This window comes from Papio anubis, chromosome 1 (assembly GCF_008728515.1).
Source record: "Papio anubis isolate 15944 chromosome 1, Panubis1.0, whole genome shotgun sequence".
NCBI classification, from domain to species: Eukaryota; Metazoa; Chordata; class Mammalia; order Primates; family Cercopithecidae; genus Papio; species Papio anubis.
In genome coordinates, this window is record NC_044976.1 from 51,720,976 (window position 1) to 51,747,374 (window position 26,399).

The 26,399-nt window shown below is 43.6% G+C and overlaps 1 protein-coding gene and 1 long non-coding RNA gene across 12 annotated transcripts in view; one reads left to right on the forward strand and one right to left on the reverse strand.

Moving 5' to 3' along the window:
* Positions 1 to 37: 37 nt before the first annotated feature.
* On the forward strand, positions 38 to 4,613 carry LOC110743855. Its single transcript, XR_002523599.2, has 2 exons — positions 38 to 257; positions 3,359 to 4,613. It is a non-coding gene; the product is annotated as an uncharacterized LOC110743855 (long non-coding RNA).
* LRP8 (LDL receptor related protein 8) overlaps positions 3,866 to 26,399 on the reverse strand; it is an 84,652-nt gene continuing 62,118 nt past the window's right edge. For 5 of the 11 annotated variants that reach the window (XM_009208824.4, XM_009208813.4, XM_009208838.4 and 2 more), the window contains 10 exons: positions 25,717 to 25,944; positions 24,001 to 24,119; positions 23,623 to 23,762; positions 22,020 to 22,161; positions 19,906 to 20,058; positions 18,829 to 19,053; positions 16,701 to 16,769; positions 12,248 to 12,420; positions 10,893 to 11,069; positions 7,040 to 8,560 (listed from right to left, as the gene is read on the reverse strand). In XM_009208824.4, the coding sequence (XP_009207088.1) occupies positions 8,522 to 8,560; positions 10,893 to 11,069; positions 12,248 to 12,420; positions 16,701 to 16,769; positions 18,829 to 19,053; positions 19,906 to 20,058; positions 22,020 to 22,161; positions 23,623 to 23,762; positions 24,001 to 24,119; positions 25,717 to 25,944 (1,465 nt within the window). In that variant the 3' untranslated portion in view covers positions 7,040 to 8,521. Of the gene's footprint in view, positions 8,561 to 10,892; positions 11,070 to 12,247; positions 12,421 to 16,700; positions 16,770 to 18,828; positions 19,054 to 19,905; positions 20,059 to 22,019; positions 22,162 to 23,622; positions 23,763 to 24,000; positions 24,120 to 25,716; positions 25,945 to 26,399 lie in introns of all 11 variants that reach the window. The other 6 variants (XM_003891909.4, XM_009208829.3, XM_009208842.3 and 3 more) reach the window with 3 other exon arrangements.

Here is a 26,399-nt window from a genome sequence, read left to right on the forward strand (position 1 = left end):
TCACGCCTAGGAGGTAACGAACTTTGTTTAACCCGGAGGCGGGGCCAACCAGCTCCGCCTCTCCACCTGGACGCGGGAGCGAGGTTGAGGTTGGTACCCGCTGGGTTCTCTCCAGGCCTGAGGCCGAGAGCCAGCCGCCTGCCTACCTCTGGGCTTTGAACGCGGGGTCTGGTGACTTCGCTTAAAGATCTCGGACCGAACACCCCGAGCCTTGCGCCCGCCAGGCTCAACCTCAGTTCACAGGACCCCCGACTTGTGTGAGTCGTACACCGCTCTTTACCGTCTCTGGACCTAGGTCATCTCGGCAGTAAAATGGGGTGAAATGACCCGACCTTCCCGGAGGATGCCGCGCACGATGTGTGTGCCTCAAGATGGCTTCCATTGACCTGAACTGTTAAGAAATCCTCCTCAGTGACGCCTTCCCTGAATCCACAGTGGAGATTGCCGTTTCCCTGGAACTAGTTCACCCACACTTACCCATTTCGTCCTTTTCCACCTTTTATTTCTATCTTTCTGCCCCACTGATCTCTAGAATAGGTGCTGTGAGAAGTTAGAGTATTTGCTCTCCCACTCCTCAGTCATCCCACTTACCGAGCAGTGATTCTCAGCCTGGCTGCACATTGGAATTACCTGGGGAGCCTCTAAAAATACTGATGCCAGGGCTCTACCCCAAGCCAATTAAAATCTCCAGCGCTGGAACTGGGCATTGGTACTCTTTGTAAAGCTCTCAGTTGAGTCAGAGTTGAGGACCATTGACCAAAGAGACTCTTTTCAGGGCAAAGTTGTCCTCTGTGAAGCCATTCTGGCTCTGGAAAAAATTTACAGTTGAGTAGGGCCAGAGCAATCAAGATCATAATTATTTAATAGGAGCCTGCTCTCACTCGTCTAAGTTCCACACTTAGAGAGAATGAATGGTTCTAGAGACAGTGCTGAGATGACATCATTCTTGGGGCCTGGCAACTAGAACAGTATAAGATTCTGTAAGTCGGGACAGCAGTCTCTGATTCCTACCCCCAGTCTTTTTTTTTCTTTTTTTGAAACAGAGTTTTGCTCTTGTTGCCCAGGCTAGAGTGCAACAGCTGGTTCTCAGTTCACCGCAACCTCCACCTCCTGGGTTCAAGTGATTCTCCTGCCTTAGCCTCCCAAGTAGCTGAGATTACAGGCACGTGCCACCACATCCAGCTAATTTTTGTATTTTTAGTAGAGACAGGGTTTCACCATGTTGGCCAGGCTGGTCTCAAACTCCCGACCTCAGGCGATCCATCCGCCTCAGCCTTCCAAAGTGCTGGGATTACAGGCATGAGCCACCGTGCATGGCCCCCAGTCTTAACAATGAGTCCTTTTCTCCCTGAAAAAGCATTAGCAGCAGAGCGTAGAGTAGGTGTGGTGGGGGAAAAAAACCATTGGACACTGGTTAAGATAATCTTTTGTTTTAACAATAACTCATTGTAACCAAAGGTGAACTGACTCAACTTTTCAGACTTCAGAGTTTCCTTCTCTTTAAAATGAGCATAAAAACGTACACCTAGCGGAACTGTTATAAGAAACAATGTCTCGGAAACTGTAAATTGCTATAAAACCATGACATTTTTATTACAAAACACCGCATATTGGTGGTAACAAGGGAACTGTATAAAAGAGAAGGGGGCTAGACACAGTGGCTCACACTTGTAATCCCAGCAGTTTGGGAGGCTGAGGCAGAAGGATCACTTGAGCCCAGAAGTTTGAGACCAGCTTGGGTAACATAGGGAGACTTTGTCTCTACAAAAAATTTAAAAATTAGGCAGGTGTGGTGCACACCTGTAGTCCCAACTACTTGGGAGGCTGAGGTGGGAGGATAATTTGAGCCTGGGAGGTCAAGGCTGCAGCGAACCATGATCACACCACTACACTCCAGCCTGGGTGACGAAGCAAGACCCTATCTAAAAAAAAAAAAAAAAAAAGGGAACCATCAAGCACCTAATAAATGTCAGCTCCTAGGCTGAATGGGATTACCTATGCTTGTTTTTCGAATCATCACAACAATTTTGAGGTGGTAATTAGAGTTAAGTGTGTAGAGGGATTAAGCAATTGCTACAAGGTTATTTTCCAGGAGTAAAATTATAAAAATCATAAGTGAATCTGGGGATCTTCAGATGTGGCAAATAACAAAAGTGTTGAGAAATTTAAAGGACACACAACTCCCGTCAGGCTGTAAAGTAATCCAGGTTTCTGGATATGAGACGTGGTGTAACTGAAAGAGCATGATCTGTGTGTGTCTGCCGTGCCTGCATTCAGCATCATTTATTGAGCATCCACTGAGTGTCATGTGCAGAGAGAGAGGATACAATGTTGAGCAAGACAGTTCTTTACAGAGCTTGCAGAGGAGGAAGTTAAGGAGCATACAAGCAATTACAATGTAAGGATAAGATTTCCAGTAAAGGAAGCACAGAGTACTATGGAAGCACATGAGGTGACTCCTAATACAGTGTAGGGTCCTTAGGGAAATGTTCCTGAAGGAAATGTTCCAGACAGAGGCCCAGAACTATGATTAGAATATACAGCAGTGAGTGATGAGGCTGGAGATGGGGCAGAAGCTGAATCATGAAGGGCTTTATAAACCATATTAAAAGAGTTTGGGCACACCCAAGAATATTGAATTTTAGTGCCAGCAAAGCAGTTGAAGGGCTTTAAACAGGAAAGTGGAAATAAGTGGTGGTGATACATCTATGGCACTTTAGAAAGACACTTTGGCTGCAGTGTTGTGGGTTAGATTGGAAAATGAAAAGACTAGACGTATGACATTCAGATAAGTAGTTAAAGTAATCTATTAGCTGGGCAGGGTGGCATGCGCCTGTAGCCCCAGCTACTCGGGAGGCTGAGACAGGATAATTGCTTGAACCCAAGAGGCGGAGGTTGCAGTGAGCTGAGATCATGCTGTTGTACTCCAGCCTGGGCAACAGAGAAAGAGACCTTGTCAAAAAAAGAAAAAAAGAAAAAAAGAAAAAAAAAAGGCAAGCAAAATAATTATCCAGGCATTGTGGCATGTGCCTGTAGTCCCAGCTACTCAGGAGGCTGAGGCAGGAGGATTGCTTTAAGCCCAGGAGTTTAAGGTTGCAGTGAGCTATGATCCTACCACTGTACTCCAGTCTGGGTAACAGAGTGCGACCCTGTCTCTTTAAAAAAAAAAAAAAAAAAAAGTAAAGGAGATAGAAAAGTGGATGGATTTGAAGTGGAATACCATAATTTAAAGGGTGGGCAAAGGAGACGAAGATGTGGCCAGAGAGATAGGAGAAAAACCACGAACATGGTATCATGGAAGCCAAAATAAGAGTATTCCAAGAAAAGAGTGGCTAACAGTGTTAACTACTGCTTCCAGGTCAAGAAAGATCAAGACTGAAAATGTTTACCAGATTTATAATCGAGGAGGTCCTGGATGACCTTGGCAAAAGCAACCCCAATGGCATGGGAATGAATGGTACGGCAGAAGTATTGGGATGCAAGTAGGCAAAAATTGTTATAGAAGTACTGAGGTGAGTTATCTAACCTAGTCTTAGAGAGAAGGGAAGGCTTCCTGGAGGAGGCATTACCTAAGTGGAGTACTCAAGAACAAATAGGAGTTAGTCATATAGAGGCAGAGAAGGAAAATTTAGGCAGAGAATGCTACGTTACAATTGATCTTAGGGGGCACTAAAAATAACCTTGTGACTTTGGGCAGTTACTTCACCCATTTTCTCATCTATAAAATGGGAGTGGATAGTATTGATAGTATTTACCTCACTGAATTGTTGACAAAGATTGAGATAATGTATGTAGAATACTGGTACACATTAGGGACTCAGTTCACTCCCGCTCATTAAAGTATTACAATGAAACAATACTTAAAGATATTTTAAAAATGAATTTAATCTCTCTCTAGAAACAGTGCACTGATTTTACAAATGTCCACATTTGGTTTTCCGTTTACCAAGATTATGTTAGTACAGCTAGTGAAATGCAGCACGCCATCTTCAGCCCCCTTGCCTCTGGAAGAGACACCAGACTGCAAAGGGCACCGCGTACAGAAGCTAATGGAACTTGAATGAAAAGACAAAAAGAGCAGAACTGGTTAGTGTGACACAACATTCTAACATGCCTGATTCTTACATCGAATATGGTAACTTGAGGGTTGGTGGGGGAAGACAAACAAGGAAAATCCACTTGGGAACAATTTGATGAAGTTTGCAAACCAGCATTTTACCCCCAAATTAACAACAGCTTGTATGGAAAAAAAAAAATGCTATTTTAAAAGTATATGGTTTGGACAGGTATCTGTTTTCTCTTGCAGTTCTTGTAAAAAAGTATCAAAACCTTGGCTTTAAATATATATATATATATATACACACACACAAGTGGCTTTTTAAAAATTACTTTTTATAGCACAAAGTGTTTGTAAATGCAGAGGTTTTCTGCTAATTCTTGACTGTGCACATGGTGCATAGCCTGAATGAACAGAGCTTCCTGATTTTTTTAACTGAAAAATTGAAGCAGTAATTTTTTAACCTTCTAAATTTTCCATACCCTAAAAATACAATGTGAGAAGACTGTTACTCTATCTTCATGCATTTCGGGAAAAGGAATTATTTACTCTGAAATGTTTAATGCTAACTCATTTATATTTTGTGAAATGATGAGTGTATGGCTGGAGTTTCGGGGGTAGGGTGGAGAGGCTTGCATTCCTGTGCCATTTCCCCATTCCCACCAACGCCTGACTGGACAGTGATTGGTATCCCCTCTCCAGACTCAATGTCTTCAAAATTTTCAGTTTTCTCTCTCACAGTTGAGAAAATCTAAGAGGCTTTCAACAACATGGCATGCTTCTGTGAAAATCCCACTGCCCTTGTATTAGTCTTCGTTGACCATATAAAAAAATCTTTGACTCAAATATGTGAAAAGCAGTCAGCATTTTCCTTTGGCCACTGGAAAGCTTGAGGCTGAATAACATCAGGTCTGCAAAGTGCTGGCAATGCATCCTAATGAATTTTCCATGATGAATTTAGTGCCTTGTACACAATGATCAAGAGATGCTTCATTGAATCAGAAATTAATCTATTTTATAAAGTGCTTACATTGAACCTCTTTCCATACAGCCTCATTTCTTGACCCCTTGAGCCTTTTGTTCCTGTTAGAATGAACTGTGCAGTTCCTAAAGTCCCCATGCTGTTTCATACCTCTGTGTTTTAGCTCGGTGTGTCTCTGCCTGAAGCAGCTTGGAATCCCCTTCTTAATTTTAAGACTTAAAGTCACTTCTACGATGACCCTATTCCTCATCTTCTTAGGTAGAAAGACCCCTCTCTCCATTGTGCCCTAACAGTGCTCTGAATAGAATCGATGCCTTTTTTGTTTCCACATATATCTTCCTCCACTGCTACTATGAACTCTGTAAAGTCAGAACATGTGTGACTGACCTTTACATCTGCAGTGCCAGGTGTGTAGTTGGTATCTAATGAGTGGTTTTAGTGAATGAATGTACTGCAGTCATACTGAGATAACTGGAGGGATCAATAGGACTTACTGCCATACATTTAAATCCGATCTCATTCTCTTTTTGCCAGTTAATGGGTTCCTTCAATCTGTTTTATAAATAATCCGTGCTATCAAAAGTAGATAAGTAGTTTTCATTTTCTCTGTTTCTAGAAGGCATTTCAGCTAGTACCTTTGTAATTCCACTGGAGGAGAGGTAGACCATAGTATAGGTAGCAGGTCTGATACAATGTTCAGGCAGCCCAAAATAGTCTTCCTGCAGATGGAAATGGAGGAAAAGCACTGGGACTGGCTTCTGATACATTTTCTGCCCTCTTGGCATTATCTCTGAGCTTCCTTCCAGCTCTATAGTCCAGTGACTCTGTGATCTATGATTGGCTGTAGATACCTATGCACAGGGGGCAAAAGGCAAAAGATATGTAACTACACCTCAAAATGAGGCTGAAAAGCCTCTGCGAATGGGGGAAGGTGGATCTGACTCCTCAGGTTTCATCTGTTTACTGCTGTCCAACAAATGAGTATTTCACAATTTGTTTCTTGTAAAGGGTTGCTCCCATAGCTGCCTCTTTCAAACTGCAGTTATAGCATATGCAAGAAACATGGATGTCTCCGAGAAAGCTGTGAATTTCATCATCATTTTGAGATCTCAGGCTGTATGTCCAGACCCCATTCATTATTTTTTCTGTGAATGCCAGGATCTGACCGAAAGTTTAGAAACTATGCCTTATCCACTGTTATCATTTAATTCCTTGGAAAATTCAGTTTCTTTGGAAGAAGGTTACAGGAAAAGTCACTTGTTTTGAGTAAATTTCCATGTTTTTCACTGTCATCATTTTTCTTCAGTCAAAAATAATTTTACTCTCCGTTCTTAAAAGAATGGTAATGTGAGTAAGCTCCATAGGAGTTGGCCACCTGTTCTTAAAATTCTGTTTGGTATTGGTCATTCTAGGTCAACTGCATTTACCCTCTCAATGGAATATTTCAGGACTATCAACACATGCATGTCATGAGGAGATTGCTGGATTATGCAAAACACAGTGCCCAAGCTCCAGAATATAGTTATTTTCTTAGAGTTTAGGAGGCCAAGAGTGATGCAGAGGAAGGTCCTAGGTACAGGATGCTAGAACTCCAGAATGTCTGACTGAAAATTCAAAGGGTATCAAGCTGGTGAGACATCCAACCTTCATTGAGTTGGGGGCATCTGGCAGGTAGGGATGGGAAGGCATTTGGTTAAGTGTGTCAAGTTCCAGGTATGATGAGATTAGATGCATCTCCTCTGCTCCTACTTAAGTCAAACACTTCCATGTTGCACCTTGTCCCTGGTTGTCTACTGGGAGTAAGTGGCAGAACAACAGAGTTAAGAAACTCAAACTCTTTCTCTTTGGATGGGAAAGCCAGTGGGGACTGAATCTTTCTGGGACTATAGGATTATGTTTCCAATGGGAGACCCCACAAATGGAAAAGAGCACTTCTCCCTTCCTCCCGCAAGGCCAGGAAAAGCAAAGAAGGTGTCTATAATGAAGAACATCTATACATATACCCAGAGTTTTTCCTTTTATTTACAAAGCAGTAAACCAAATTCCTGTGTGAACATAAATATCCAATATACTATAATATTGTGTATGCCATTTCCCCCCTCAAATATGACTTCAGTTTTGGCCAGTTGTTCTGACTTAAGCCAAAAATTAGTTTCATCTATATGAACATATGATGGTAAGTAACCTATTTATTACTTTAAAATGTTTCCCCACATAAAGGAAATGGTAGAGAGTAAGGGGAAAAGAGAAATAAGAGATGTAATAAAACCTATTCCACCATCTTTATTCTCAACCACAGCATGTCCCAGATGTTCAGAGCCTGGGCCAGTCTCTATAGTAAACTTGGGCTGTTCTGGAAATGTCTCCACTTAGCTCTGTAAGGATGGCACCCTTCAGGGTGCTTCAGAGGAAACTTACTGAATTCAACCCAAGTGTCCTGAAAGAAATTGAAGAAGTTACTCAAAGAGCTGAACTTTAAAACAAGGAGTAGCTGAGGGTGAGGCATATTCTATCTTGAGTTTCTGAGCACTCTGGTACCATGGAATGTCTCTACACTGACCTTTGCCAAAGCCAAGAAAGCCCCAGTAGGAGTCACAGCAGCCATGTGTGAGCTGAAAGGCTTTTCCTGACTTCCTGGGGTCGCAGGAATGGCCAGAGGTGAAAAGATTGCCTTTTTTACTACATAATTGCACAAACCATGGTATCTGTTTTCTGAGCCAGATTTCCAAAGGCTTTTCTGAAAACTACAAGATATACCCCTTGTGGACTGTGTTAAAATAAATTTATCTTTATGTATTTGAACAGTAGCCATAGATGTGCCTCTTCTCTACAGATTTTTCTGTCACACACATACACATATAAACACACACATATACACACACAGAGTCTGCGTGGTGGGCCAAACATGCCAAAAATAAATACTCTCGCTTCTCTAAATTATTTATAGAACTCATCTGATTTTTAAAATATGTTAATAAATAATCTAAATGGGGGAGGGAGTTGAAGTTTTTTTTTTTTTTTTTTTTTTTTTTACTTATGTTGATGGATAGCCACAAAGCATAATCATCTTATTTACAAAAAACAAACCCCCCAAAACCTAAAAAAGTCCCCCCAGCAACCAAACATCTTCTGTAAATATATTTTTTAAATGATGAGTAAGGTACTGTGCCATTGGCCCCCATTTGGTTATGTGCATCATGTTAGTCAGCAGTAGCCATTCCACGAATTCCTCATGGGTAGTGCAACCAGTTAAAAAGTGTATAAAACATTATACATAGAAAAACTCTCACATCCTTTGGATGTTTGCAGTTCATCATAACTTTGTGGTTACCTTTCCGCAACATAAATTTTTAAAAAAAATCACACACACACATACACTCACACAGACCCATATATAGAAACCCATTCATCCAGTCATACACCATCCAGAGTGTAGTGGGTGGGACTGAATTCCATGAGGCACGAAGTGGGTGATCCCATCCTCAGGGTAGTCCATCATCTTCAAGGCTTAATGCCACTCGCTGGGGAGACAAACCAAAGAATTCATCGTTAGATCCATAAGAGTTACTATTTATTATTGACAAAGTACAGACTTATGTTACTTTAACAGGTATTAGCTCACATAATCTTCAAACTCTCCCAAGAGACAAGATTTATCCTATTTATTTTACAGATGAGAAAACAAACTCAATGAGCTTAAGTAGGGTTTGTTCTGGATCACATAGCAAGTGGCTGAACTAAAATTTGATCCCAGGTCTGTATGAATCCAAAGCTGTAGATTTTTTCATCATTCTGTTTTGTATCTTTGTAAAGAAGAGTTGCTCAGATCTAAATTTTCTCAATCCTCCCTTATAGGATTTTAGGTTTGGTCAATTTCAGTGGGTTAGCTTTGGCAAATGTTAAATTTCAGGCTATGGGGTTACTTGTCTCTAGCATGCTAATCACATTTAGGAAGGTAATATACTGCACCTTCCCAACAGATTAAACAGAATTGGGAGGCAATGCAGGTTAATTAAATTCCATCCCTCTCTCCCTCACCCCTACTTTCTAGTCATTAGGTAGATGCTAGACTCCTGTCTGCCAAAAATGGCTGACCATGAGATGGTGAGCTCACTAACCCCTGAGCCAGTCTGTTCCATTGTGGACAACAGATTTAAATTCTTTTCTATATTAATGTGAAATTTGTTTGTTTATATCTTCTGACATTCCCTGATTCCATCTCTCAGACTCAGAGACAGTTCTACATAGGACAACCCTTGAAATTTATAGATGGTGTTTGAATTCTGTTCCCTTCATTCTGAGTGTTTTCTTCTCCAGGATAACATCTAACTTTCCCCATCTAGTCCTGATGTAATCTTGTTTGCCTCTTTTCCATTTCCCAGATACCCTCCTTTGGAAAGACCCTCCCCAGCTTCAGTATTTTTCTTATAGTTATGTGAATTCGGGCCAGCCAGTTTACTTCTCTGAGACTTAGTTTTATCATCTATCAAATGGGAATAGTAATAGGACCTACCTCACAGGGTTGTTGAGGAATCAAATGAGATAATGCATGGAGAGTGTTTAATGTAGTACCTAACAACACATAGGGCCCAGAGTATCCTAGGTCAACGTAACCAGCATAAAATAGAATCAGACTAGTATCTCCCATCTCTGGACATTCTACATATGATAAAAAGTAACTCTACTGCCTTTCAAGTCATCTTTGGGTTATCTGTAGTTTTTTAATGAATGCAATGGCCATCCTCCACTAGTGTAGATAATTGAGACTACCTTATTCTAGTCCAGCCACCCTCCCACTCTCTCCAAGACAGATCTCTAGGCCAAAGATAGGCCCCAGTAGTGATGGTACAGTTACCGGAGAAATCGACAGAGGAGAGACAGGTTGTTGAGAATATTGATTTCCAGAGCTTCAAGGCTATTTACCTCATGATATAAAGGAAAGAGCATGGGCTTTTGTGTATATACAGACTGGAGTTTGAATTCTGGTTCTGCCACTTCCTGGCTATGACCTTAGGCAAGTTATTCAATTTCTATGAGTCTCAGTTTCCTCATCTGCAAAATGGGGCTAATAATATTGGCTTGATAAGGTTATTATGAAGATTAAATGAGATAATGTATGTAAAACACTGAGAACAGTGTCTGACACACAGTAGGTGCTCAATAAACGTTGATTTCCTCATTCTACTACTCTATTTCTCTGCAACTGGCAGAAGCTTATTACTCAGTCCTTAGACTCATCAGGAGTAACTCCCCCTGAGTCATTTCTTTCTCTGGAAATAATGTCATTTTACATGTGCAGAGTGCTTTGTAAGTCACAAAGTGCTCTCACATGTGCTATCTCACTTGTACTTTATAAACTCAGGAGGCAGGTAGAATGCGGGTTATTATTCTCATTTTACAAATAACAGTGAGCAGAAAGAAGTGACTGAGATCACAGGGCTGTGGAAGGATGGAACTGGGAATTTTCTTACTCCAAGTTCAGTGCTTCTTCCACTGTGCCCCCTCTGATCTTCAAAAATTGGTCAAGCAACTATTTTTTTTGGACTGGCCGAGGTTAAGGATCCTCAAGGCCGTCTGCTAACCCTCCTCATTTGCTCCATCTCATTTCCCATGTCTCCCCTTCATGAACAATTTGCCTCAGCAGCAATTCTGTCTGCTCTGCCCCAAACTTGATCGCTTTCTTCCACATGCCATTCATTGGTCTGTGACTAACCCATTTTTCTTCTTTGCTCCAACACCCAGCTTACAATTTGCAGCCTTCCCAAACCAGAAAGCCTTCTAGGACTGGCTGCGCCTGCCTTGGTTCATGCCCTCACTCACCAGCCCCTCAGACTTAGAGTGGCACTGCCCTACCTTGGACTTGACGACAGGCAGCTCGGAAAGAGGGTTCTTCGGGAGTTGGTGCAGCTGTGACCTTGGTTCCCCCGGCAAGACAAAAAGCTCCTTGAGGGCAGGGGCTGGGTCTTCCAGTTCTCTGGTCTCCCCAAGACAGGGCTCTGCCCACAGTGGGCGATCAAAGCTGCTGATTGCCTGACAGGGGGATGGCACTGTGGATGACCTCTGAGGTCACACTCAGCCCCCTGACTCTGCTGTATAACAGTGACACCTGTTGTGCCACTTCATGGTCCTCATTCCCCCAAAAAGCCATGCTGTGTTGTGCCTTTAAGCCTTTGCACATGCCTCTATCTGGAATGCCATTTCCCTCCTTCTCTCCTGGGAAAACTGCTATTAATCTTTCAAGGACATAGTCCATCTGTCACCTTCTCTGTGAGGCATTCCTTGCCTGATTCTCCAGACAGAATTCATAGCTCCCTTGTTGATGTTTCCATAGCATCTATTCAACAAATATTTGTTGGGAGTCAGCCATACTGTGCTAGACATCAGGAAAACAGATTAATCAGACAGTTCTGCCCTCAAGGATCTTAGGGTTTAGTGAGGAGACCACTGAGTAAAAGACAAGTGGACTACAGTGTGATAGGGGCTGTGAGGCAGAGAGGCCCGGAGGACTGTGGGAGAACAAAGCAAGCCAAGGATAGCTTTCTAGAAGAGGGGACTCCTGAGCTTCCACCACGGCACTCAGCACACAATTATACCACTGTATGTTAGTATCTCTAACTCCCTACCAACTTCTTGGGAGCAAGCACATTCCTTATTGACTTTTGAATACTTGATATCTAATGTGCTTGGCACATAACTGGCATACAGTATTGAAATGAATACATTTGAATTAAATGGCCACAGTTACCCTTCCAGGCCAAAGGTTCTGAAAATTTACTGAGCAGAAAGAGACATTTGGCTTTTTTACTGCCAGGAAAAGCCTCTAAGTACAAGGTGGTCCTGATACCTTTTTACCTTAACCACCTACCCCAGCATTTCTGTGTTCCCCAGGGCCTAGAACAGTGCCTGATACATGGTACATTCTCGATAAATGTTTCAGGAAGGGAGGAAGGAGGAAGGGAAGGAGGGAGAGGAAGGGAAGGAGGGAGGAAAGGAAGGAAAGAAGGAAAGAAAAAAGACAGGGAGGGAGGGAAGGACAGAAGGAAGGAAGGGAGGGAGGGAAGGACAGAAGGAAGGAAGGGAGGGAGGGAAGGATAGAAGGAAGGAAGGGAGGGAAGAAAGGATGGGGAGGAAGAAAGGATGGGAGGAGAAGAAAGGATGGAAGGGAAGATGGTCAGAAGGTAGGAATTCTCCCAGTGAGAAATACTTACTGCAGGATAGACATGGCCAATCTGAGCAGTCCTCCCTATATGGAGCTCATCTTCATCTTCTTCTTCTGTTGTTTTCCTGTAGACTGGGTTGTCAAAATTCATGCTTTTGGTGTTCTTCCGCTTCCAGTTTCTCCAGATCAGGTATCCACTCATGCACAGCAGGGCTATCACCACTGGAGAAAGGACACAGGAGATTGGACCTCCAGCAGGCTCCAGCCCACTGCTCAGACATCAGTGCAAGGCTTGTCACCACTCCACCTTTCCTGCCCCTTGCTCCTCAGGCTCTGTGTCTGCATGTTCTTTTTCTGCTGTTTGAAAGCCCATCTCTCATCCCTTCTTTCCTTTATTAACTATTCATCCTTAAAGATCCTGCTCAAATGTGAAGTCTTCCCCAACTGTGGGCAGAGGCAGTTGCTCTTTCATGTGTGCTCCCAGATCACACACAGTATCTTACTTTATGTATCTGTACTCCCAACTAGATAGCTCTTTCAAGGCAGGGACTGTGTCTTTTTTTTTTTTTTTTTAAACTCTTTATGCCCAGTTCCTAGCACTGAGTAGGTGCCTAGTAACGTGCTGAATGAATGAGTGAATTTTACCACACCTTTGCCCTAATGCTGCTGCTTCCCTACATTTCTCTAAGAAAACCATTCTCTCCCAAAACTGGGGGGTGGAGAGTGGGATGGGGCCAGGTACAGTGTTTATTTCCAAAGGTGAGGCTCCACCTGAAGAAGAACATCTCTAGAAGGAGACACAGAGGGCAACATAAGCTGTGATTTAGAATAAATGAATATGTTAGTGATTAAAGGAGGAAGCTCTGTCCAACAGAGCTGGGTAAAAATGGAGCAAGTAGCTTCGTAAGGTGGTTAGCAGTCACTCAGTATCCCAGTGGAGGCTGAATGATCACCTATCTAGGATGGTATAGAAGGGGTTTCCGTTTTAGTAAGATTACAATAATTGATATGCACTAAAGACAGAAACAAGGCAGTTACCACTGGTAATATTTATTGTCCTAGAGATCTAGCTATGCAGTAAGGCCAGAAAAAAATTTAAGAGTATAAATATGGGAAAGGAGGCCAGGTGCAGTGGCTCACACCTGTAATCCCAACACTTTGGGAGGCTGAGGCAGGCAGATTACTTGAGGCCAGGAGTTCGAGACAGGCCTGGCTAACATGGCGAAAACCCATTTCTACATAAAATATAAAGTAGCTGGGCATGGTGGTGGGCACCTGTAGTCCCAGCTACTCAGAAGGCTGAGGTGGGAGGATTGCTTGAACCTGGGAGGTCGAGACTGCAGTGAGCCACAGTAGTGCCACTGCACTCCAGCCTGGGCAACAGAGGGAGACCTTATCTCAAAATAAATAAATAAATAAATAAATAAATAAATAAGAGAAAGGAGTAAACCAAACTCTTATTAACAGCTCTTTATATTTTTAGGAACTCTGAACCTGGTGAAAAACTATCAGAAATAATTTTAGTTAATCAAGAATCAACATAAAAGATCATTACCTTCTTTTTTAATCAGCAAGAACCAATTGGAAAATGTAACGAAGGCCAGACATGGTGGCTTACACATGTAATACCAACATTTTGGGAGGCTGAGGCAGGAGGATTGCTTGAACCCAGGAGTTCAAGACCAGCCTGGGCAAGATGGTGAGTGAGCCCTGGTCTTTACAAAAAAAAATAATTTAAAAAATTAGCCAGGTGTGGTGGTGCATGCCTGTAGTCCCAGCTACTCTAGTCCCAGCTACTTGGGATGCTGACATGGGAGAATCCCTTGAGCCCAGGAGTTCAAGGATGCAGTGAACTGTGATTGCACCATTGCACTCCAGCCTGGGCAAGAGTGCAAGATCTTCTTGTCTCTTAAAAAAAAAAAAAAAGAGAAAGAACATGTAATGGAATAAAAATACATTCATAATAGCCCATCAAAAAGCTATAAAATATAAAATACCTAGGAAAACCTAAGAAGAAATATGCAAGTCCTATGTGATCTATAAAGTTCTGCTGAAGGACATAAAAGAAGACTGAAATAAATAGATATGCCACATTTCTGGCTGGGAAGCTTTAATATAATAAAAATGTATATTCTCCTCACATAAACTCATATATCTAAAGCAATCTTGATAATTTCACCAAAATTTTTATAGAATTGATAAGGTTATTCTGAAGTTCACTTAGAAGAGAAACTGAATAAAAATAACTGAGAAGATGTTGTGAGTGTAACATATCATGAAGTTCTGCTAATAGTATGTAGGAATATATAAATCGGTGGAGGAAGATAAACTGCTTAGACACAAATCAAAGTATGTATGGGATGTAGTTTATAATAAAGATGACAGTGCAAGTCAGGAGAGAAGTACAGATTATTCAATGATGGTTTTGGGGAAACTAGACAGGTATATAGAGAAAAAACAAGTAAATTTCTACCTCATCCCATATTCTAAAATTTAAATTCCAAATAGGTTAATATCTAAATACTAAAAAAAGTTTAAAGTAGAAAAGAAAAACATCAGAAGATATTTTAATAATTTAGAGTGAGGCAGGCCTTCTTAAGCGAAACACAAAACCCAGAAATCTTAAAAGATTGACAGATCTGATACTTAAAAGTTTTATATTTATGCATGGCAAAAGATACCATAAACAAACTTTAAAACCAAATGTCAGACTGGAAGAAAATATTTGTAGCATGTATTTTAAAGATTTAATATTCATCATGTATAAATATTTCTATAAATAAGAAAAAATAGCCAATAGAAAAATGAGAAAAGACTGTGAGTAGGCAGTTCATAACAGATAAAATATAAGTAAAGGGACTGATAAGCTTATGAAAAGATACTCTACCTCACAGGGACATGTCAGGGAAATAATACTCATCTTTCATTCCTCAGATTAGCAGCAATTAAAAATATTGATTATTTCAGAGTGAGTTATGTCAGCAAAACAGCATACATCTGCCTCTTTCTATAGGGCAAAGGATGGCAAGAAAGGGGTGCATTTATCTTTCTCCACTCCAGTCAAAATAATCCTGGAATAATCATCTCACTATCATCTTTCCTGGTGAAGCCTTTCAAGGCCAATTCAAATGCCGTCTTCTCCAGAAGCGCCACTTTTACTCTGGAATTACCTTTCTTTCAACCATCCCTTCACAGGAGTATCATGCCACTGTTACATTGTTCCTCTGTATCTATATCCAAAATGCCCCTATTATAGCACATTATGACATGTATTAACATCTACCTCAAAGGACTTTATTTTTGCCTGATTAAACACTGAAAGCTCTTAAAGTCTTTATCTTTTTCTTCCCTGGATCCCTGGCACTTGGCACAGTGTCTCACACAGGGGAGAAGTTTTTAAAACATTTGCTGACTAACTCACCATACTGAAGATTCCCAGGATAAAAGGACAAAGTTCCTGTCCTTGAAGTACTCATAGCCAAGTAAGGGAGATAAAGCTCTGAATGGACAATCAGAATGCAAAGATACTGCTAAGAGATGAGACTGCTAAGAGATGAGACTGCTAAGAGAGGGGTGTACAGGATACTGTGTGGACTTCGGGGTGGAAGAGAATGAATCAGCCCCCTTGATTCTCTGTGAGGGCTTAACCAAGTGTTATACTCTGGCTGTACTCATCTCCTTCTAGCTCTAAAACCACCCCACCCTGACCCTTCCAGGCCATTTCCTACTCCTGGCTTTACTCATGCTGTCTTCACTGCTTGGACTGCTCTTGATCCTCCTTCACTTGGCTGACCCAGCTCAAATATCACTTCCGTTAGGAAACCTCCTCTGCCCTCTTCCCCTCTCCCTCAGCCCAAGCTAAGTGTATCCTCAGCACTGTCTCTGAAGTCAGTGCATGCAGCTTAACCTTAGGACCCACCAGGTCATAACAAACTTACCTGTGTTATGTGGGTCTCTCCAACAAGACTATAAACTTTTGTAGGACAGAACCATGTCTTATTCATCTGTAACTGCCTTTCCTCCTGTTATCACAGAGTTTGGCACATAGTAGCTGCTTAATAAATACTTGTTGAAAACCAAACAGAAAGAAAACAAGACAGTATGACCTATTAAAGGAACGGTAAGCAGCTCTATTCATTAACTCAACAAATCCTTGATTTCCTACCATGTGCCAGACATTGCTAGGAGCTGGGGAGAATGGTGAGCAAGATACCAGCCCTATTCCTAGGGATCATACAGTCACACTTCACGTGGCTGGAGTGTAGAGTGTGAATCGAGGGGTGGGGAGATGGGGGATGCACCTGGAAGGTCATCTGGGGCCAGATCCTGAAGAGCCTTGTATGCTAGGCTAAAAAACAAAATTAAATCAGGACTGGGAGGTGGGCAGGAAGGCTGCAAGGGCAGAACAAGTCAACAGGGCAGGCCAAGTTCTCTACCCTGCCAGTGCTTTTCCCTAGGCCTGAGCAGGGTCTCTCTTTTCAGTGACTGGGAGCCACACTCACCTATGGGCACGATGATCCCAATAACAGCGGCAGTGACTGTGGAGCCCATCTTACTGTCTTCATTCCCATCTGTAAAACACAAACATTTGCAGAATGATGCTCTGTCACTGTGTGTCCAAGCCCGTACTGGCCTCAAGTGGTAAGAACTACCCAACTGCTTCTCATCCTCATTCTAAAATGATGATCCTGGCTGTTGCCTAATAATTCAGTCTTTCCAGATCCTATCACAACTCCTGTGAGGCAAGCAGGACAGAGGTTATCTCCATTTTACAGGCAAGGAAACTGAGTCTTAACTGAGGGGTTTGGGGACTCACAGAAAAGTGGCAGAGCTGGGACTCGAACCCAGGACTCTTGCCCCAAGTCCCATAACCTTTCCACAGCATCATGGTGGTAGGAAGCTGGAGGCTGTGCATGGTAAGGTGAGCACTTAGGTCTTTGTGTTGCTGACGGACTAGGTCATTTGCCTTTTTCCATCAGTATCTGTTGCTTTGCCAGTATTGTTTTTGGTGAGCTGTCTGTCCATCTGCATTATCAGATTATTTTTCATAAGTAATTGAAATGGGACATAGTATAGTGTAGAGGAACCAAGAGCACAGTCTTCTGTGTCAGACTTCTGGGTTCAAATCCCAGCTCTACTACTCACTACCCATGTGACCTTGGGCAAATTATTATATATTATAAATACAGCACATGATATTATACTTTTATATCTTTCAAATGGTGATATTACCTACCTCCTAGGGATATGGTAAGGATTAAATGAAATAATTTATCTAAAATGAATATAAAATGCTTGGCACAACTTTGCCTAGTTCTAGGAGTGGGATAGGGGTTGTTGTAGGGTCTAAATTTTAAAAAGATATGTAAAAGCACATTTTAAACTGAAAACTGCTTGGAAAATTTACTGTCTTTTTGAAAAACTATGCCATGCCATCTTTCTCACTCTTACAACCATCTTCATTGTAACATTTGTGAAGCACTTCATAGTTCAGAAAGCATTTTTCCCTTAGATCCTCCTGACAGCTCCCTGTGGTGTGAAAAGGAGCTATCATCTACATTTGCTGCAGGTGAGGAGATGACTGGCCCTGGCAATGGCCCAAGGCCCATCCTCTCTCAGTGTGACTGTTTATCCATGTTACTCCAAGAGAATCTAACAGTTAAGGGGAGAAAAAAGCTGCACTGCTTGCTTCCAGAGCTAACTGTGGAAATGCTGCTGTCCTCCCCTGTCTGGTCCACAGCGAACACTGGACAGTGATATTAAAACCTAGAGCATGAGGAAGCCAGTGAGGAGAAGCTGGTGAGAGGCTCTGCCCTTGGATAAGAGGAACTGGAATTCACACATGCTCTGTCTGCCTCTGCAAACTTCGGAGTAAGTGCTCCACTCCCAAAAGCCAGCTTCCGCTGGCAAAATAGCACCAATTAGGAAGATGCTGCCAAGTAGCTTGGTTTCTGGGCTGTCCATGTAGAGGAAAAAATTAAAAAGATAGTTTATCCTTTTAAACGAACTCCCTCTGGCAGGTGACTCAATTAAAAAAGTATTTGCTGATTAATGAGATAGAACATTTCTAGCAGTGACAATTACTGCTCCCAATGATTTAATAAGTGGTGAACTTAATTATTTTCATCCCAGGTCTGGAAAGAGGTATGAGGAGACCATGGTTGTAGATATTACTATCTGGGGACCTTCTGGGAACTGAGATCAGAGCTTTCCAAACACAAGGGACACCTCCTCATATACACACCAGAACTTTGTGAAACATAGACACACACACCCTCGCAGAGTCAGCAACGGCTGTGTGTGTGAGCACCTCCGGTACACCGGTTACGCCTTTGTCTATCATGGCAATCTTGTGAAGCAGGTTGTGGAAGGGTGGTTCTTTCCACTTTGTAAGAGAAGCAACTGAGGTTCACAGGGTCTCAGCTTCCTGCCAGACCCTCTGTAAGTTAGGGGCACCTAGGAGTCCTAAATCACAGGTTGGTACTCTACCTCCCTCTCAGATATGCAGTAACCTCCTCAAAAATATGCAGTATTCAGCTCTGGTAGGTTCTCTCTTATCACATACCCGCCATCCTGGCTTCCCTAGGAGCCCTCTCATGTCATGAAAGAATGCAGAACTCATTTCCTTACAGTGCTGGGAGTGGTTGCTGGTTGCAGGACTTAGGGTAGACAGGCTGATGCTGGGAGCCCTGGGGACACTAACTGAGCTTGGGACTGCAGCTGCCAGGTTTGGTGTCTCTGTGCTGTGGTTCTGGTCGGCGGATCTGTGGACGGTGGTCCCAGGGGCTCTTGTGGTGGCAGGTCCTGTCCTCGTCGTGGTAGAGGGTAGCGTCGTAGTTGAGGTAGATTGAGGTGCTGGAGGGGAAATACCATGGAGGTCACTTGGACAGATAATTTTGTTGCCTAAGTTATTGCCTCTGAGTTATACTTAGGAACATATCTTCATGGTGTAGCTCAAATGCCACTTCTGTGAAGCCTTTCCTAATCTCCCCAGTGGGCTATGATCTTTTCTTTAGCTGAATGCTAAGCACTTCACTTTGATTCAATAAAGATGAGTCATTAAAACATTGCTGTGGAATTAGTTGTAAGACCAGCAATAAAAAGACTGCAGGGAGGGGAAATCAGATAAATCTAGAAGGATTTTACACTCATATTGTTATACCAATAGATTTAAAGTCTTATTCCACTTTAAACAATTGAACCTGTAAATTAGTAATAATGCAGTAGACTTAGGCTCAAATGAAAGGTCTTGGCTATACATCAAGGTTGGGACATGAATCTGTGTATGCAGTTGAAGTATTAACTATTAGTCCCCATCATATTGCAAAAGGGCTTCTGTGTAGTGTTTGTTAAGTTCTAGGTGAGAAACAGGCAAGTACATAGTTATCTGCATGTATCCGAAGCCATGGAGATTAAGGGTTCTTAATTTGAGGCTTTTAAAGGGTTCCAGAAACTCCCTGAAATTGAATTTAAAATATTTTATGTATACATGCATTTTTTCCTTGGGAGTGAGAAAAAGCTTTGGAAGGATCCTGGGGGCATGAGCATTCAAGGAAGGTAAAAAAGAGAAACCCCAAAAAGGCAACAAGTAGCCAGGGAAGATGGAAGAAAACCAGCAGCATACTGTGTCCCAGAAGCCAAGGGAAGATTTCAGCAGGGTAGGGTCTGACACTGCCAGGCGCCATCCCTCCGGGAAGGTCTGCTTACCTCGGTAGCACCTCTTCATGTCTGGACCCAGCCACATTGTGTCAGGACAGGCACACGTGTACTTGGGAGAGTGGCTGGAGATCTGAGGAGCAGGAAGGCACAGGTACTCACAGCCTCCATTAGGCTGGACACTCAGCTTACAGGCATCTGCAGCTAATGGCAGAGAGGGAGACAGCTGGGGCACAGACAGGACATGCCAGGTATTCCTGCCTCCTGAGGATGAGGCCTCTCCCACCTGGCTTGCTCAAAAAGCTTGCCCTACTACTTTTTTTTCATATATTTTTTTCTTTTTCTTTCTTTTTCTTCACCCAAAGCTTTTGGGGTACACGTTGTTTTTTGTTACATGGATGATTATATAGTGGTGAATTCTGGGACTTTAGTGCACCTATAACCCAAGTGTAGTGTACATTGTACCTAATGTGTAGTTTTTTTCTTTTTTTAATGTCTAGCCCCCCTCCTACCTTCCCCATTTTTAGTCTTAAAGTCCATTATATCACTCTGTATGCCCCGTGTATTCATAGCTTATTTCCTGCTTATAAATGAGAGCATATAGTTTTTGGTTTTCCACTGCTATCATACTTTACTTAGAATAATGGTCTCCAGCTCCATGTAGGTTGCTGCAAAATACATTATTTTGTTCCTTTTTATGGCTGAGTAGTATTCCAAGGTGTATATATGCCACATTTTCTTTATTCACTCATTAGTTGATGGACACTTAGGTTGGTTCTACATCTCTGCAATTGTGAAGCCCTTCTACTTTTTAAATGTTTTTTATTTTTTATTTTTTGAGACAGGGTCTCACTCTGTTGCCTAGGCTAAGTACAGCAGTGCAATCATAGCTCACTGCAGCCTCAAACTCCTGGGCTTAAGAAATCCTCCCACCTCAGCCTCCCCAGTAGCTGGAACTATAGATGCATGCCACCACACACCAGGGTAATTTTTATAGTTTTTGTAGTGATAGAGTCTTGCCTTCTTGCCCAGGCTGGTCCCAAACTCCTGGGCTCAAGTGATCCTCCTGCCTTGGCCTCCCAAAGTGCTGGAATTGCAGGTGTGAGCCACCATGCCTGGCCTCCCTACTACTTTTATTGGGTACTTTCCAGCACCATACCTAGTGTTTTATCCCCACACTCTCATTTAATCCTTGCAACAATTCTGAGAGGTGGGGACGTTACATCCCAGACTGACAGATAAAGACACCTAGGCTCAAAGAGAACAAACTCATCAAAGCTATCCTCTAGGATTTTTTTTTTTTTTTTTTAAAGATGGGGGTCTTGCTCTGTCACCCAGGCCAGAGTGCAGTAATGCAATCATAGCCCACTGCTGCCTGGAGCTCCTGGGCTCAAGGGATCCTTCTGCCTCAGCCTCTCAGTGTTGGGATTACAGGCATGAGCCACCATGTCTGGACTAGAGATAGAACTTAAATTGAGGTCTGCTGGGCTCCAAAGCCCATAAGCCCGTGGTTTTTGTTTTTCCATGTGCCACATACTATGTCTCTCATTTAAATTTCTAGGTCTAGAATCAGGCACCAATCTTATCTCCTTACACTCCCTTGCTTTCCCACTTTCACCCTGGCAGCCAACACTTCAGTTAGTTAGAATTAGCATATCCTAGTGATAGAGGAGGGGACAACCTACTAGTAGGATTCCTAGATTCTATTCCCAACCAATAAGCTGACTTATTATATGGCCCTTGGATACATTAGCTTATACTACTGCAAAATGGCTCCAAATAGCAAGTTAGATGCAATGTGTCATGGTGAAAGCAGCTTTGGAACCAGACAGACCTGGGTTTAGGTTTCAGTTCTGCCACCTGCTAACATTATTTTACCTCTCTGAGCTTCCATTTCCTCAACTGTTAGAAGAGTAATACCCACACTTTGTAGGATTGGCAAAAACAGGACATTTATGTATTAATTTATACCCAGCCTTATTTCACAAAGAACTTGAGGTAAAATGAGACAAAATATACGATGAAAAAGTACTCTACCAACAAGAGGGATTGTTGTTATTATTTCTGGGGTTGCTGAGTTGTGACCTGAATGTGAACACAGCCTGCCTGGTGAAAGGAGAGGACACAGACAGGGGACCTGGGACCTAGGACCAGAGACAGCTCACCTCTTGGCTGCTTCAGCTCATGGAAGATGACAATGTCATGTGGGTTATTGAGGTTCTCAGCCAGGATGGAGATTTCCAGGCCATTGAGCCGATTTGCACTGAAAATGGCCTCGTTCTCCAGGTCTGTCCAGAACACCTTGTCCTGTGGGGTATAGATGCAGAGAATGGGAGGCCTGGGGTCTAAATCCATGACCTCAGTCTGAGGGGTTGGCCCCAAACCATAGTCATGAGAACTGCCCTGAAATCTCCCCTGATCTGTCCTGTCCATGGATTCACGGTGGGGCTCTCAGTGTCTAATCTGTGATGCACCTCTCCTGGTTCCCTTCTATCTTAGAGGATTATTCAGTGATTCTGTGCTTTGAACTGACAGCCACAATATTACTCATTCATGCTGAACTAAGCCTGCTTGCTAGAGCCCAGCAGAAACCCAAGGTTAAATCTTTATAGCATTATCATTACTGGGGCCTGGGACCAAGATTGGAAGGGATGTGTGAGCTATGAGGGTTATGCCCTGCTGGGCTTCCTGTAGCCTCTGGATATCCACATGAGTCCACATGGTTAGTCCATATAAGCCTAGATGTGCATCTGTCAGTAAATCCACATGTACAGGTACAACTGTGCATCCTCATACAAAGATCTAAACACATACCCAATGTTCATCCACACACAAAAAGCTACATTTGCCCCTAAATATGCAGTCTAAATACATCTTAGTATATGTATGTATACACATAGGCACCAGCACTTAGAGGAACGCACACCTTTATTCTGATGCATTTATATTTACCCATGCACATACACATACTTTACAAGTACATGCCATGTATATACACAAGCACATACACTTGTGCCCCAATACACCTGTCCTTTAAAGCAGGGGCTGGACTTAGAGGTGGAGCTTTGCCCACAACTTCAGAGCAGTACTGAGTAACTTTGCTGCAAGCAAATCCTGCCAATGCCCACCACAGATCATCATCCCCTTGCTTTCCCTCCCCTTGGTGGTGGAGTTAGTTTTGGGGAAGAGGTGAATGTGTGAGACCTTGGTTGGTTCTGGCTTCTTCATTTCCAGAGAAGAAAAGTCATTAGGATTAGGGCACAGGAGAGTCTTGGCTCCTCGCTTTCCCGGGAGCTTCTTCAGACTAGGATAGTGTCTGATTCACTTCCATGACCCCAGGGTCTGGCAGAGGTCAATAAAAGTGTGCAGAGCTGAACAGCATCTCTTAGGCCATTTCATCCAGTAAATGATTCTAAGGATAGGTATGTTCCTTCTTCCTTTCCTCCCTTTACTGGGTACCTTTTGTATATGGGTTACAGTGCTGGGTGCTGAGGGCATAGAGAGGAAACATACACGCCTAGCAACTCACCTGTGAGAAGTGCTCTGAGAGAGGGGTCTTGGGAAGACAGCATGGGAAAGGCTGCCAGGTGGAGAGTGGGCTGCAGAGCCTTTGTGTGCAGGCAGCTCACAGATTGTATACAAACAAATCAGTTGGTTTCCCTGTTCCTGTTTTCATTTGAACAAGTCTCAGGGACTCATCCTATTTGAACAAGCATTTTCTAGGCTTCAGCTTCCTAGTGGGCCCATGCCTCTCCTTACAGCACTCACCTCAAACACGGCTATCCCAAAAGGGTGGCTCAGGAAGTCAGTGGAGGAGATCAGCATCTTTCTGTTGCCTCCACTGAAATCAATGCTGGACAGTTGGTGTAGCTTGGAGTCTACCCAGTACAAGCGTTGGCTCAGCAGATCTTGGGAAGGAAGCAGGATCAGGTCTTGAACCTGGGACCCCAATGTGGAGCTCTGTTCCTTTGTACCCCTCCCTGCCCACATTTCTAGGCCTCACACTGAGGCCAGCCTAGGGCAACCATCAGGAAACAAAGTCACTGGCACCATGAGAGGACCCAGAAACAAGACTCATGAAGTTCCAGACAGTGATCAGGACAAGGCACTAGAATAGGCCCCCAACTCAGGAAAGGCAAGGCTCACCCAGGGTGATTCCGTTGGGCCATTCAATATTGTCTGACACTAGTGTTTGCCGGTCCACACCGTTGAGCCCAGATTTCTCAATCTTGGCCTGGTTCCCCCAGTCAGACCAATACATGAACCTAAAAGACAAAATAACTCAATTTGGCTTCTTGTTGGGGACATGACTGGGGTAGTCTGAGTCACAAGAGCTCAATAACCCATTGAATAGTTAAGGGTTATGTTTAGTAGGGACTGAGAAGACCTCTAAAGTTCTTTTGAACCATCAAATCTTAGAATTAGCAGGCACTTTAGCCTTCACCTCATTTGAGAACTTGAGGAAAACTGTATTCTCCGAGATTGCACCCAGACTCAGCTAAATAGCCTGTGACCCCATCTCTCCCACTTCTGGCAGTGCTAACTGGAGCCTTAGGGTGTCAGTGTGGGGAAGGCCCTAGTAAACCCTCTCTTTTCTGGTTTCAGAGGAGAAAGTGGATGAGCTTCCTAACTCAGGTAACCCTCCCTGCTTCTGTCTCCTCAGGCCTACTAGGGCGGGTAGCAGCCCACTGTTACTAATCCAAGGTAGTAAATTAGACCTTACCCACTCCTTTGTAAATAGTCCCTTTATTAACCCTCCTCCAATTATCTTGAGTATGCAGTGGGTTTCCTGCTGGGACCCTGACAGATCCACAATGGATTGGGGTTGGGCTGGGTGTAACTCTATGATGTGAGGGACAGGATGTGGCAGGTGCAACACAAGGTCTGCATGAGAACAGATAGAGAACAAGGTTGAAGAGAGGGTGAGAGGAGAGGCTCCATATCCATCAGAGTGCCTAGTTCTGTGCTGGGAGCACGTGACCTATGCTTAGTGAATGGCAGCTATCAGTCACTTCCCAAGGCCTCACATAACCTCCCATGTGGTACTCCCCTCACCAGCTGCCCTTGCTCGAAGAAGAGGGTTTTCTTATCCCTGTTTAACAAGGAAACAGCAGTAGGAGCAGATGTTGATTCTGGTAAACTTAACATGATACAACACTAAAAAAACCATCTCAAGATATCCCCACTGAGGGAGAGAGGGAGTCCTGTTCTATTCAGAATCCCTAACTCCCAAAATTGGAGGCCACAGCAGGGCAGCCTTGGTGGTGAGGGCCCAGAGACCATAGGCAACAGGGGTGGGGATGGAGGTGGGCAGTCTGAAGCAGAACAGACCAGTGATCTTGGTCCTCAAATCTTGCTGGCTGTCCCACAGGGCAGGGAATAGACATGTTTTATGTAACTCCAGAGGCCAATGGAGGAAGTTGTAGGGAGATAGATTTGGGATTATGAGGGGAAAAGACCCACTTTCTAATGGGCAGAGCTGCCCCACAGTGAAACAGGCCCTATGGGAGGTAATGAGCTACCTGTCTTTGGAAGTATGTGAGCAGCTGCCAGATGCCCACCTACAGCAGCCTGAGGAAAGGCTTCCTCCCCCAGGAGCTTCTATCAGGCCATCTCTAGAGCCCTGCTCTGCTCTGAGACACTCCAATTCTACGATATAATGAGTGGGTGGGAGAGTCCAGGGAGAGCTTTGGTGACCAATGCCCAGAGAACCTTGGTTGGGGATTAACAAGACTTTCTTCCCCATGGCCTGTGTCTGAGTGGGCCAGAGCTTTCTGGAGCCCTCAAGATAGCTCTTGTGACAGACACAAGAGGACTGAGCACCTATGGTGGGAGAATGGGAAGTTAAGTTGAGACACTCACCCTTGAAGGGGGTCAACAGCGATGGCCCGGGGTTCACTGAGGTTACGGCTGAAGAGAGTGCATCGGCGGCCACCATCAACTGTAGCCACTGAGATGGTCTTATTGCCCGAGTCGGTCCAGTAGATGTGCTTGTGGACCCAGTCCACCGCCAGGCCCTCTGGAGAGTGCAGCTGCTCGTCAATGAGGACCTCCTGCTCTTTCGGGTCACTGGCCTTGTCCATGTAGGCACTTAAGAGAAAACAGAGATGACCATGGGGCAGATATTCCACCCATGGGCCCATCTGGAGCTACCTGTGCACCCTTCCCCTCTGTCTCTTCCATCTGGGCCATGGCAATAGATTTTTAGAGGAATGTGGATAATTTCCACTCTACACATTCCCTGGGGTACCAGGCTAGAGGTACAGACTTACAGGGGCCACAGTCTCTGGCTTTCTAAGGTGGGGCTGCCCCACAGCTCTGCCCATTAGAGTGAGCCAGATATAATACAATGTGATTTTGGAAAGCATTAGAGGCTATGGCAGCAGAGGCATGGAGACTACATCATCCCAGAGGGTGGGAGAAGGCTTTATAGTTGCGTCCTGAAGGACAAGTTCACCAGGAGCACAAATTCACCAGGACAGAAAGCCATTAGGGAAAAAGAAAGGCTTGTGCAAATGGCCAGGGTGAGTCTGCTCTGGAACAGT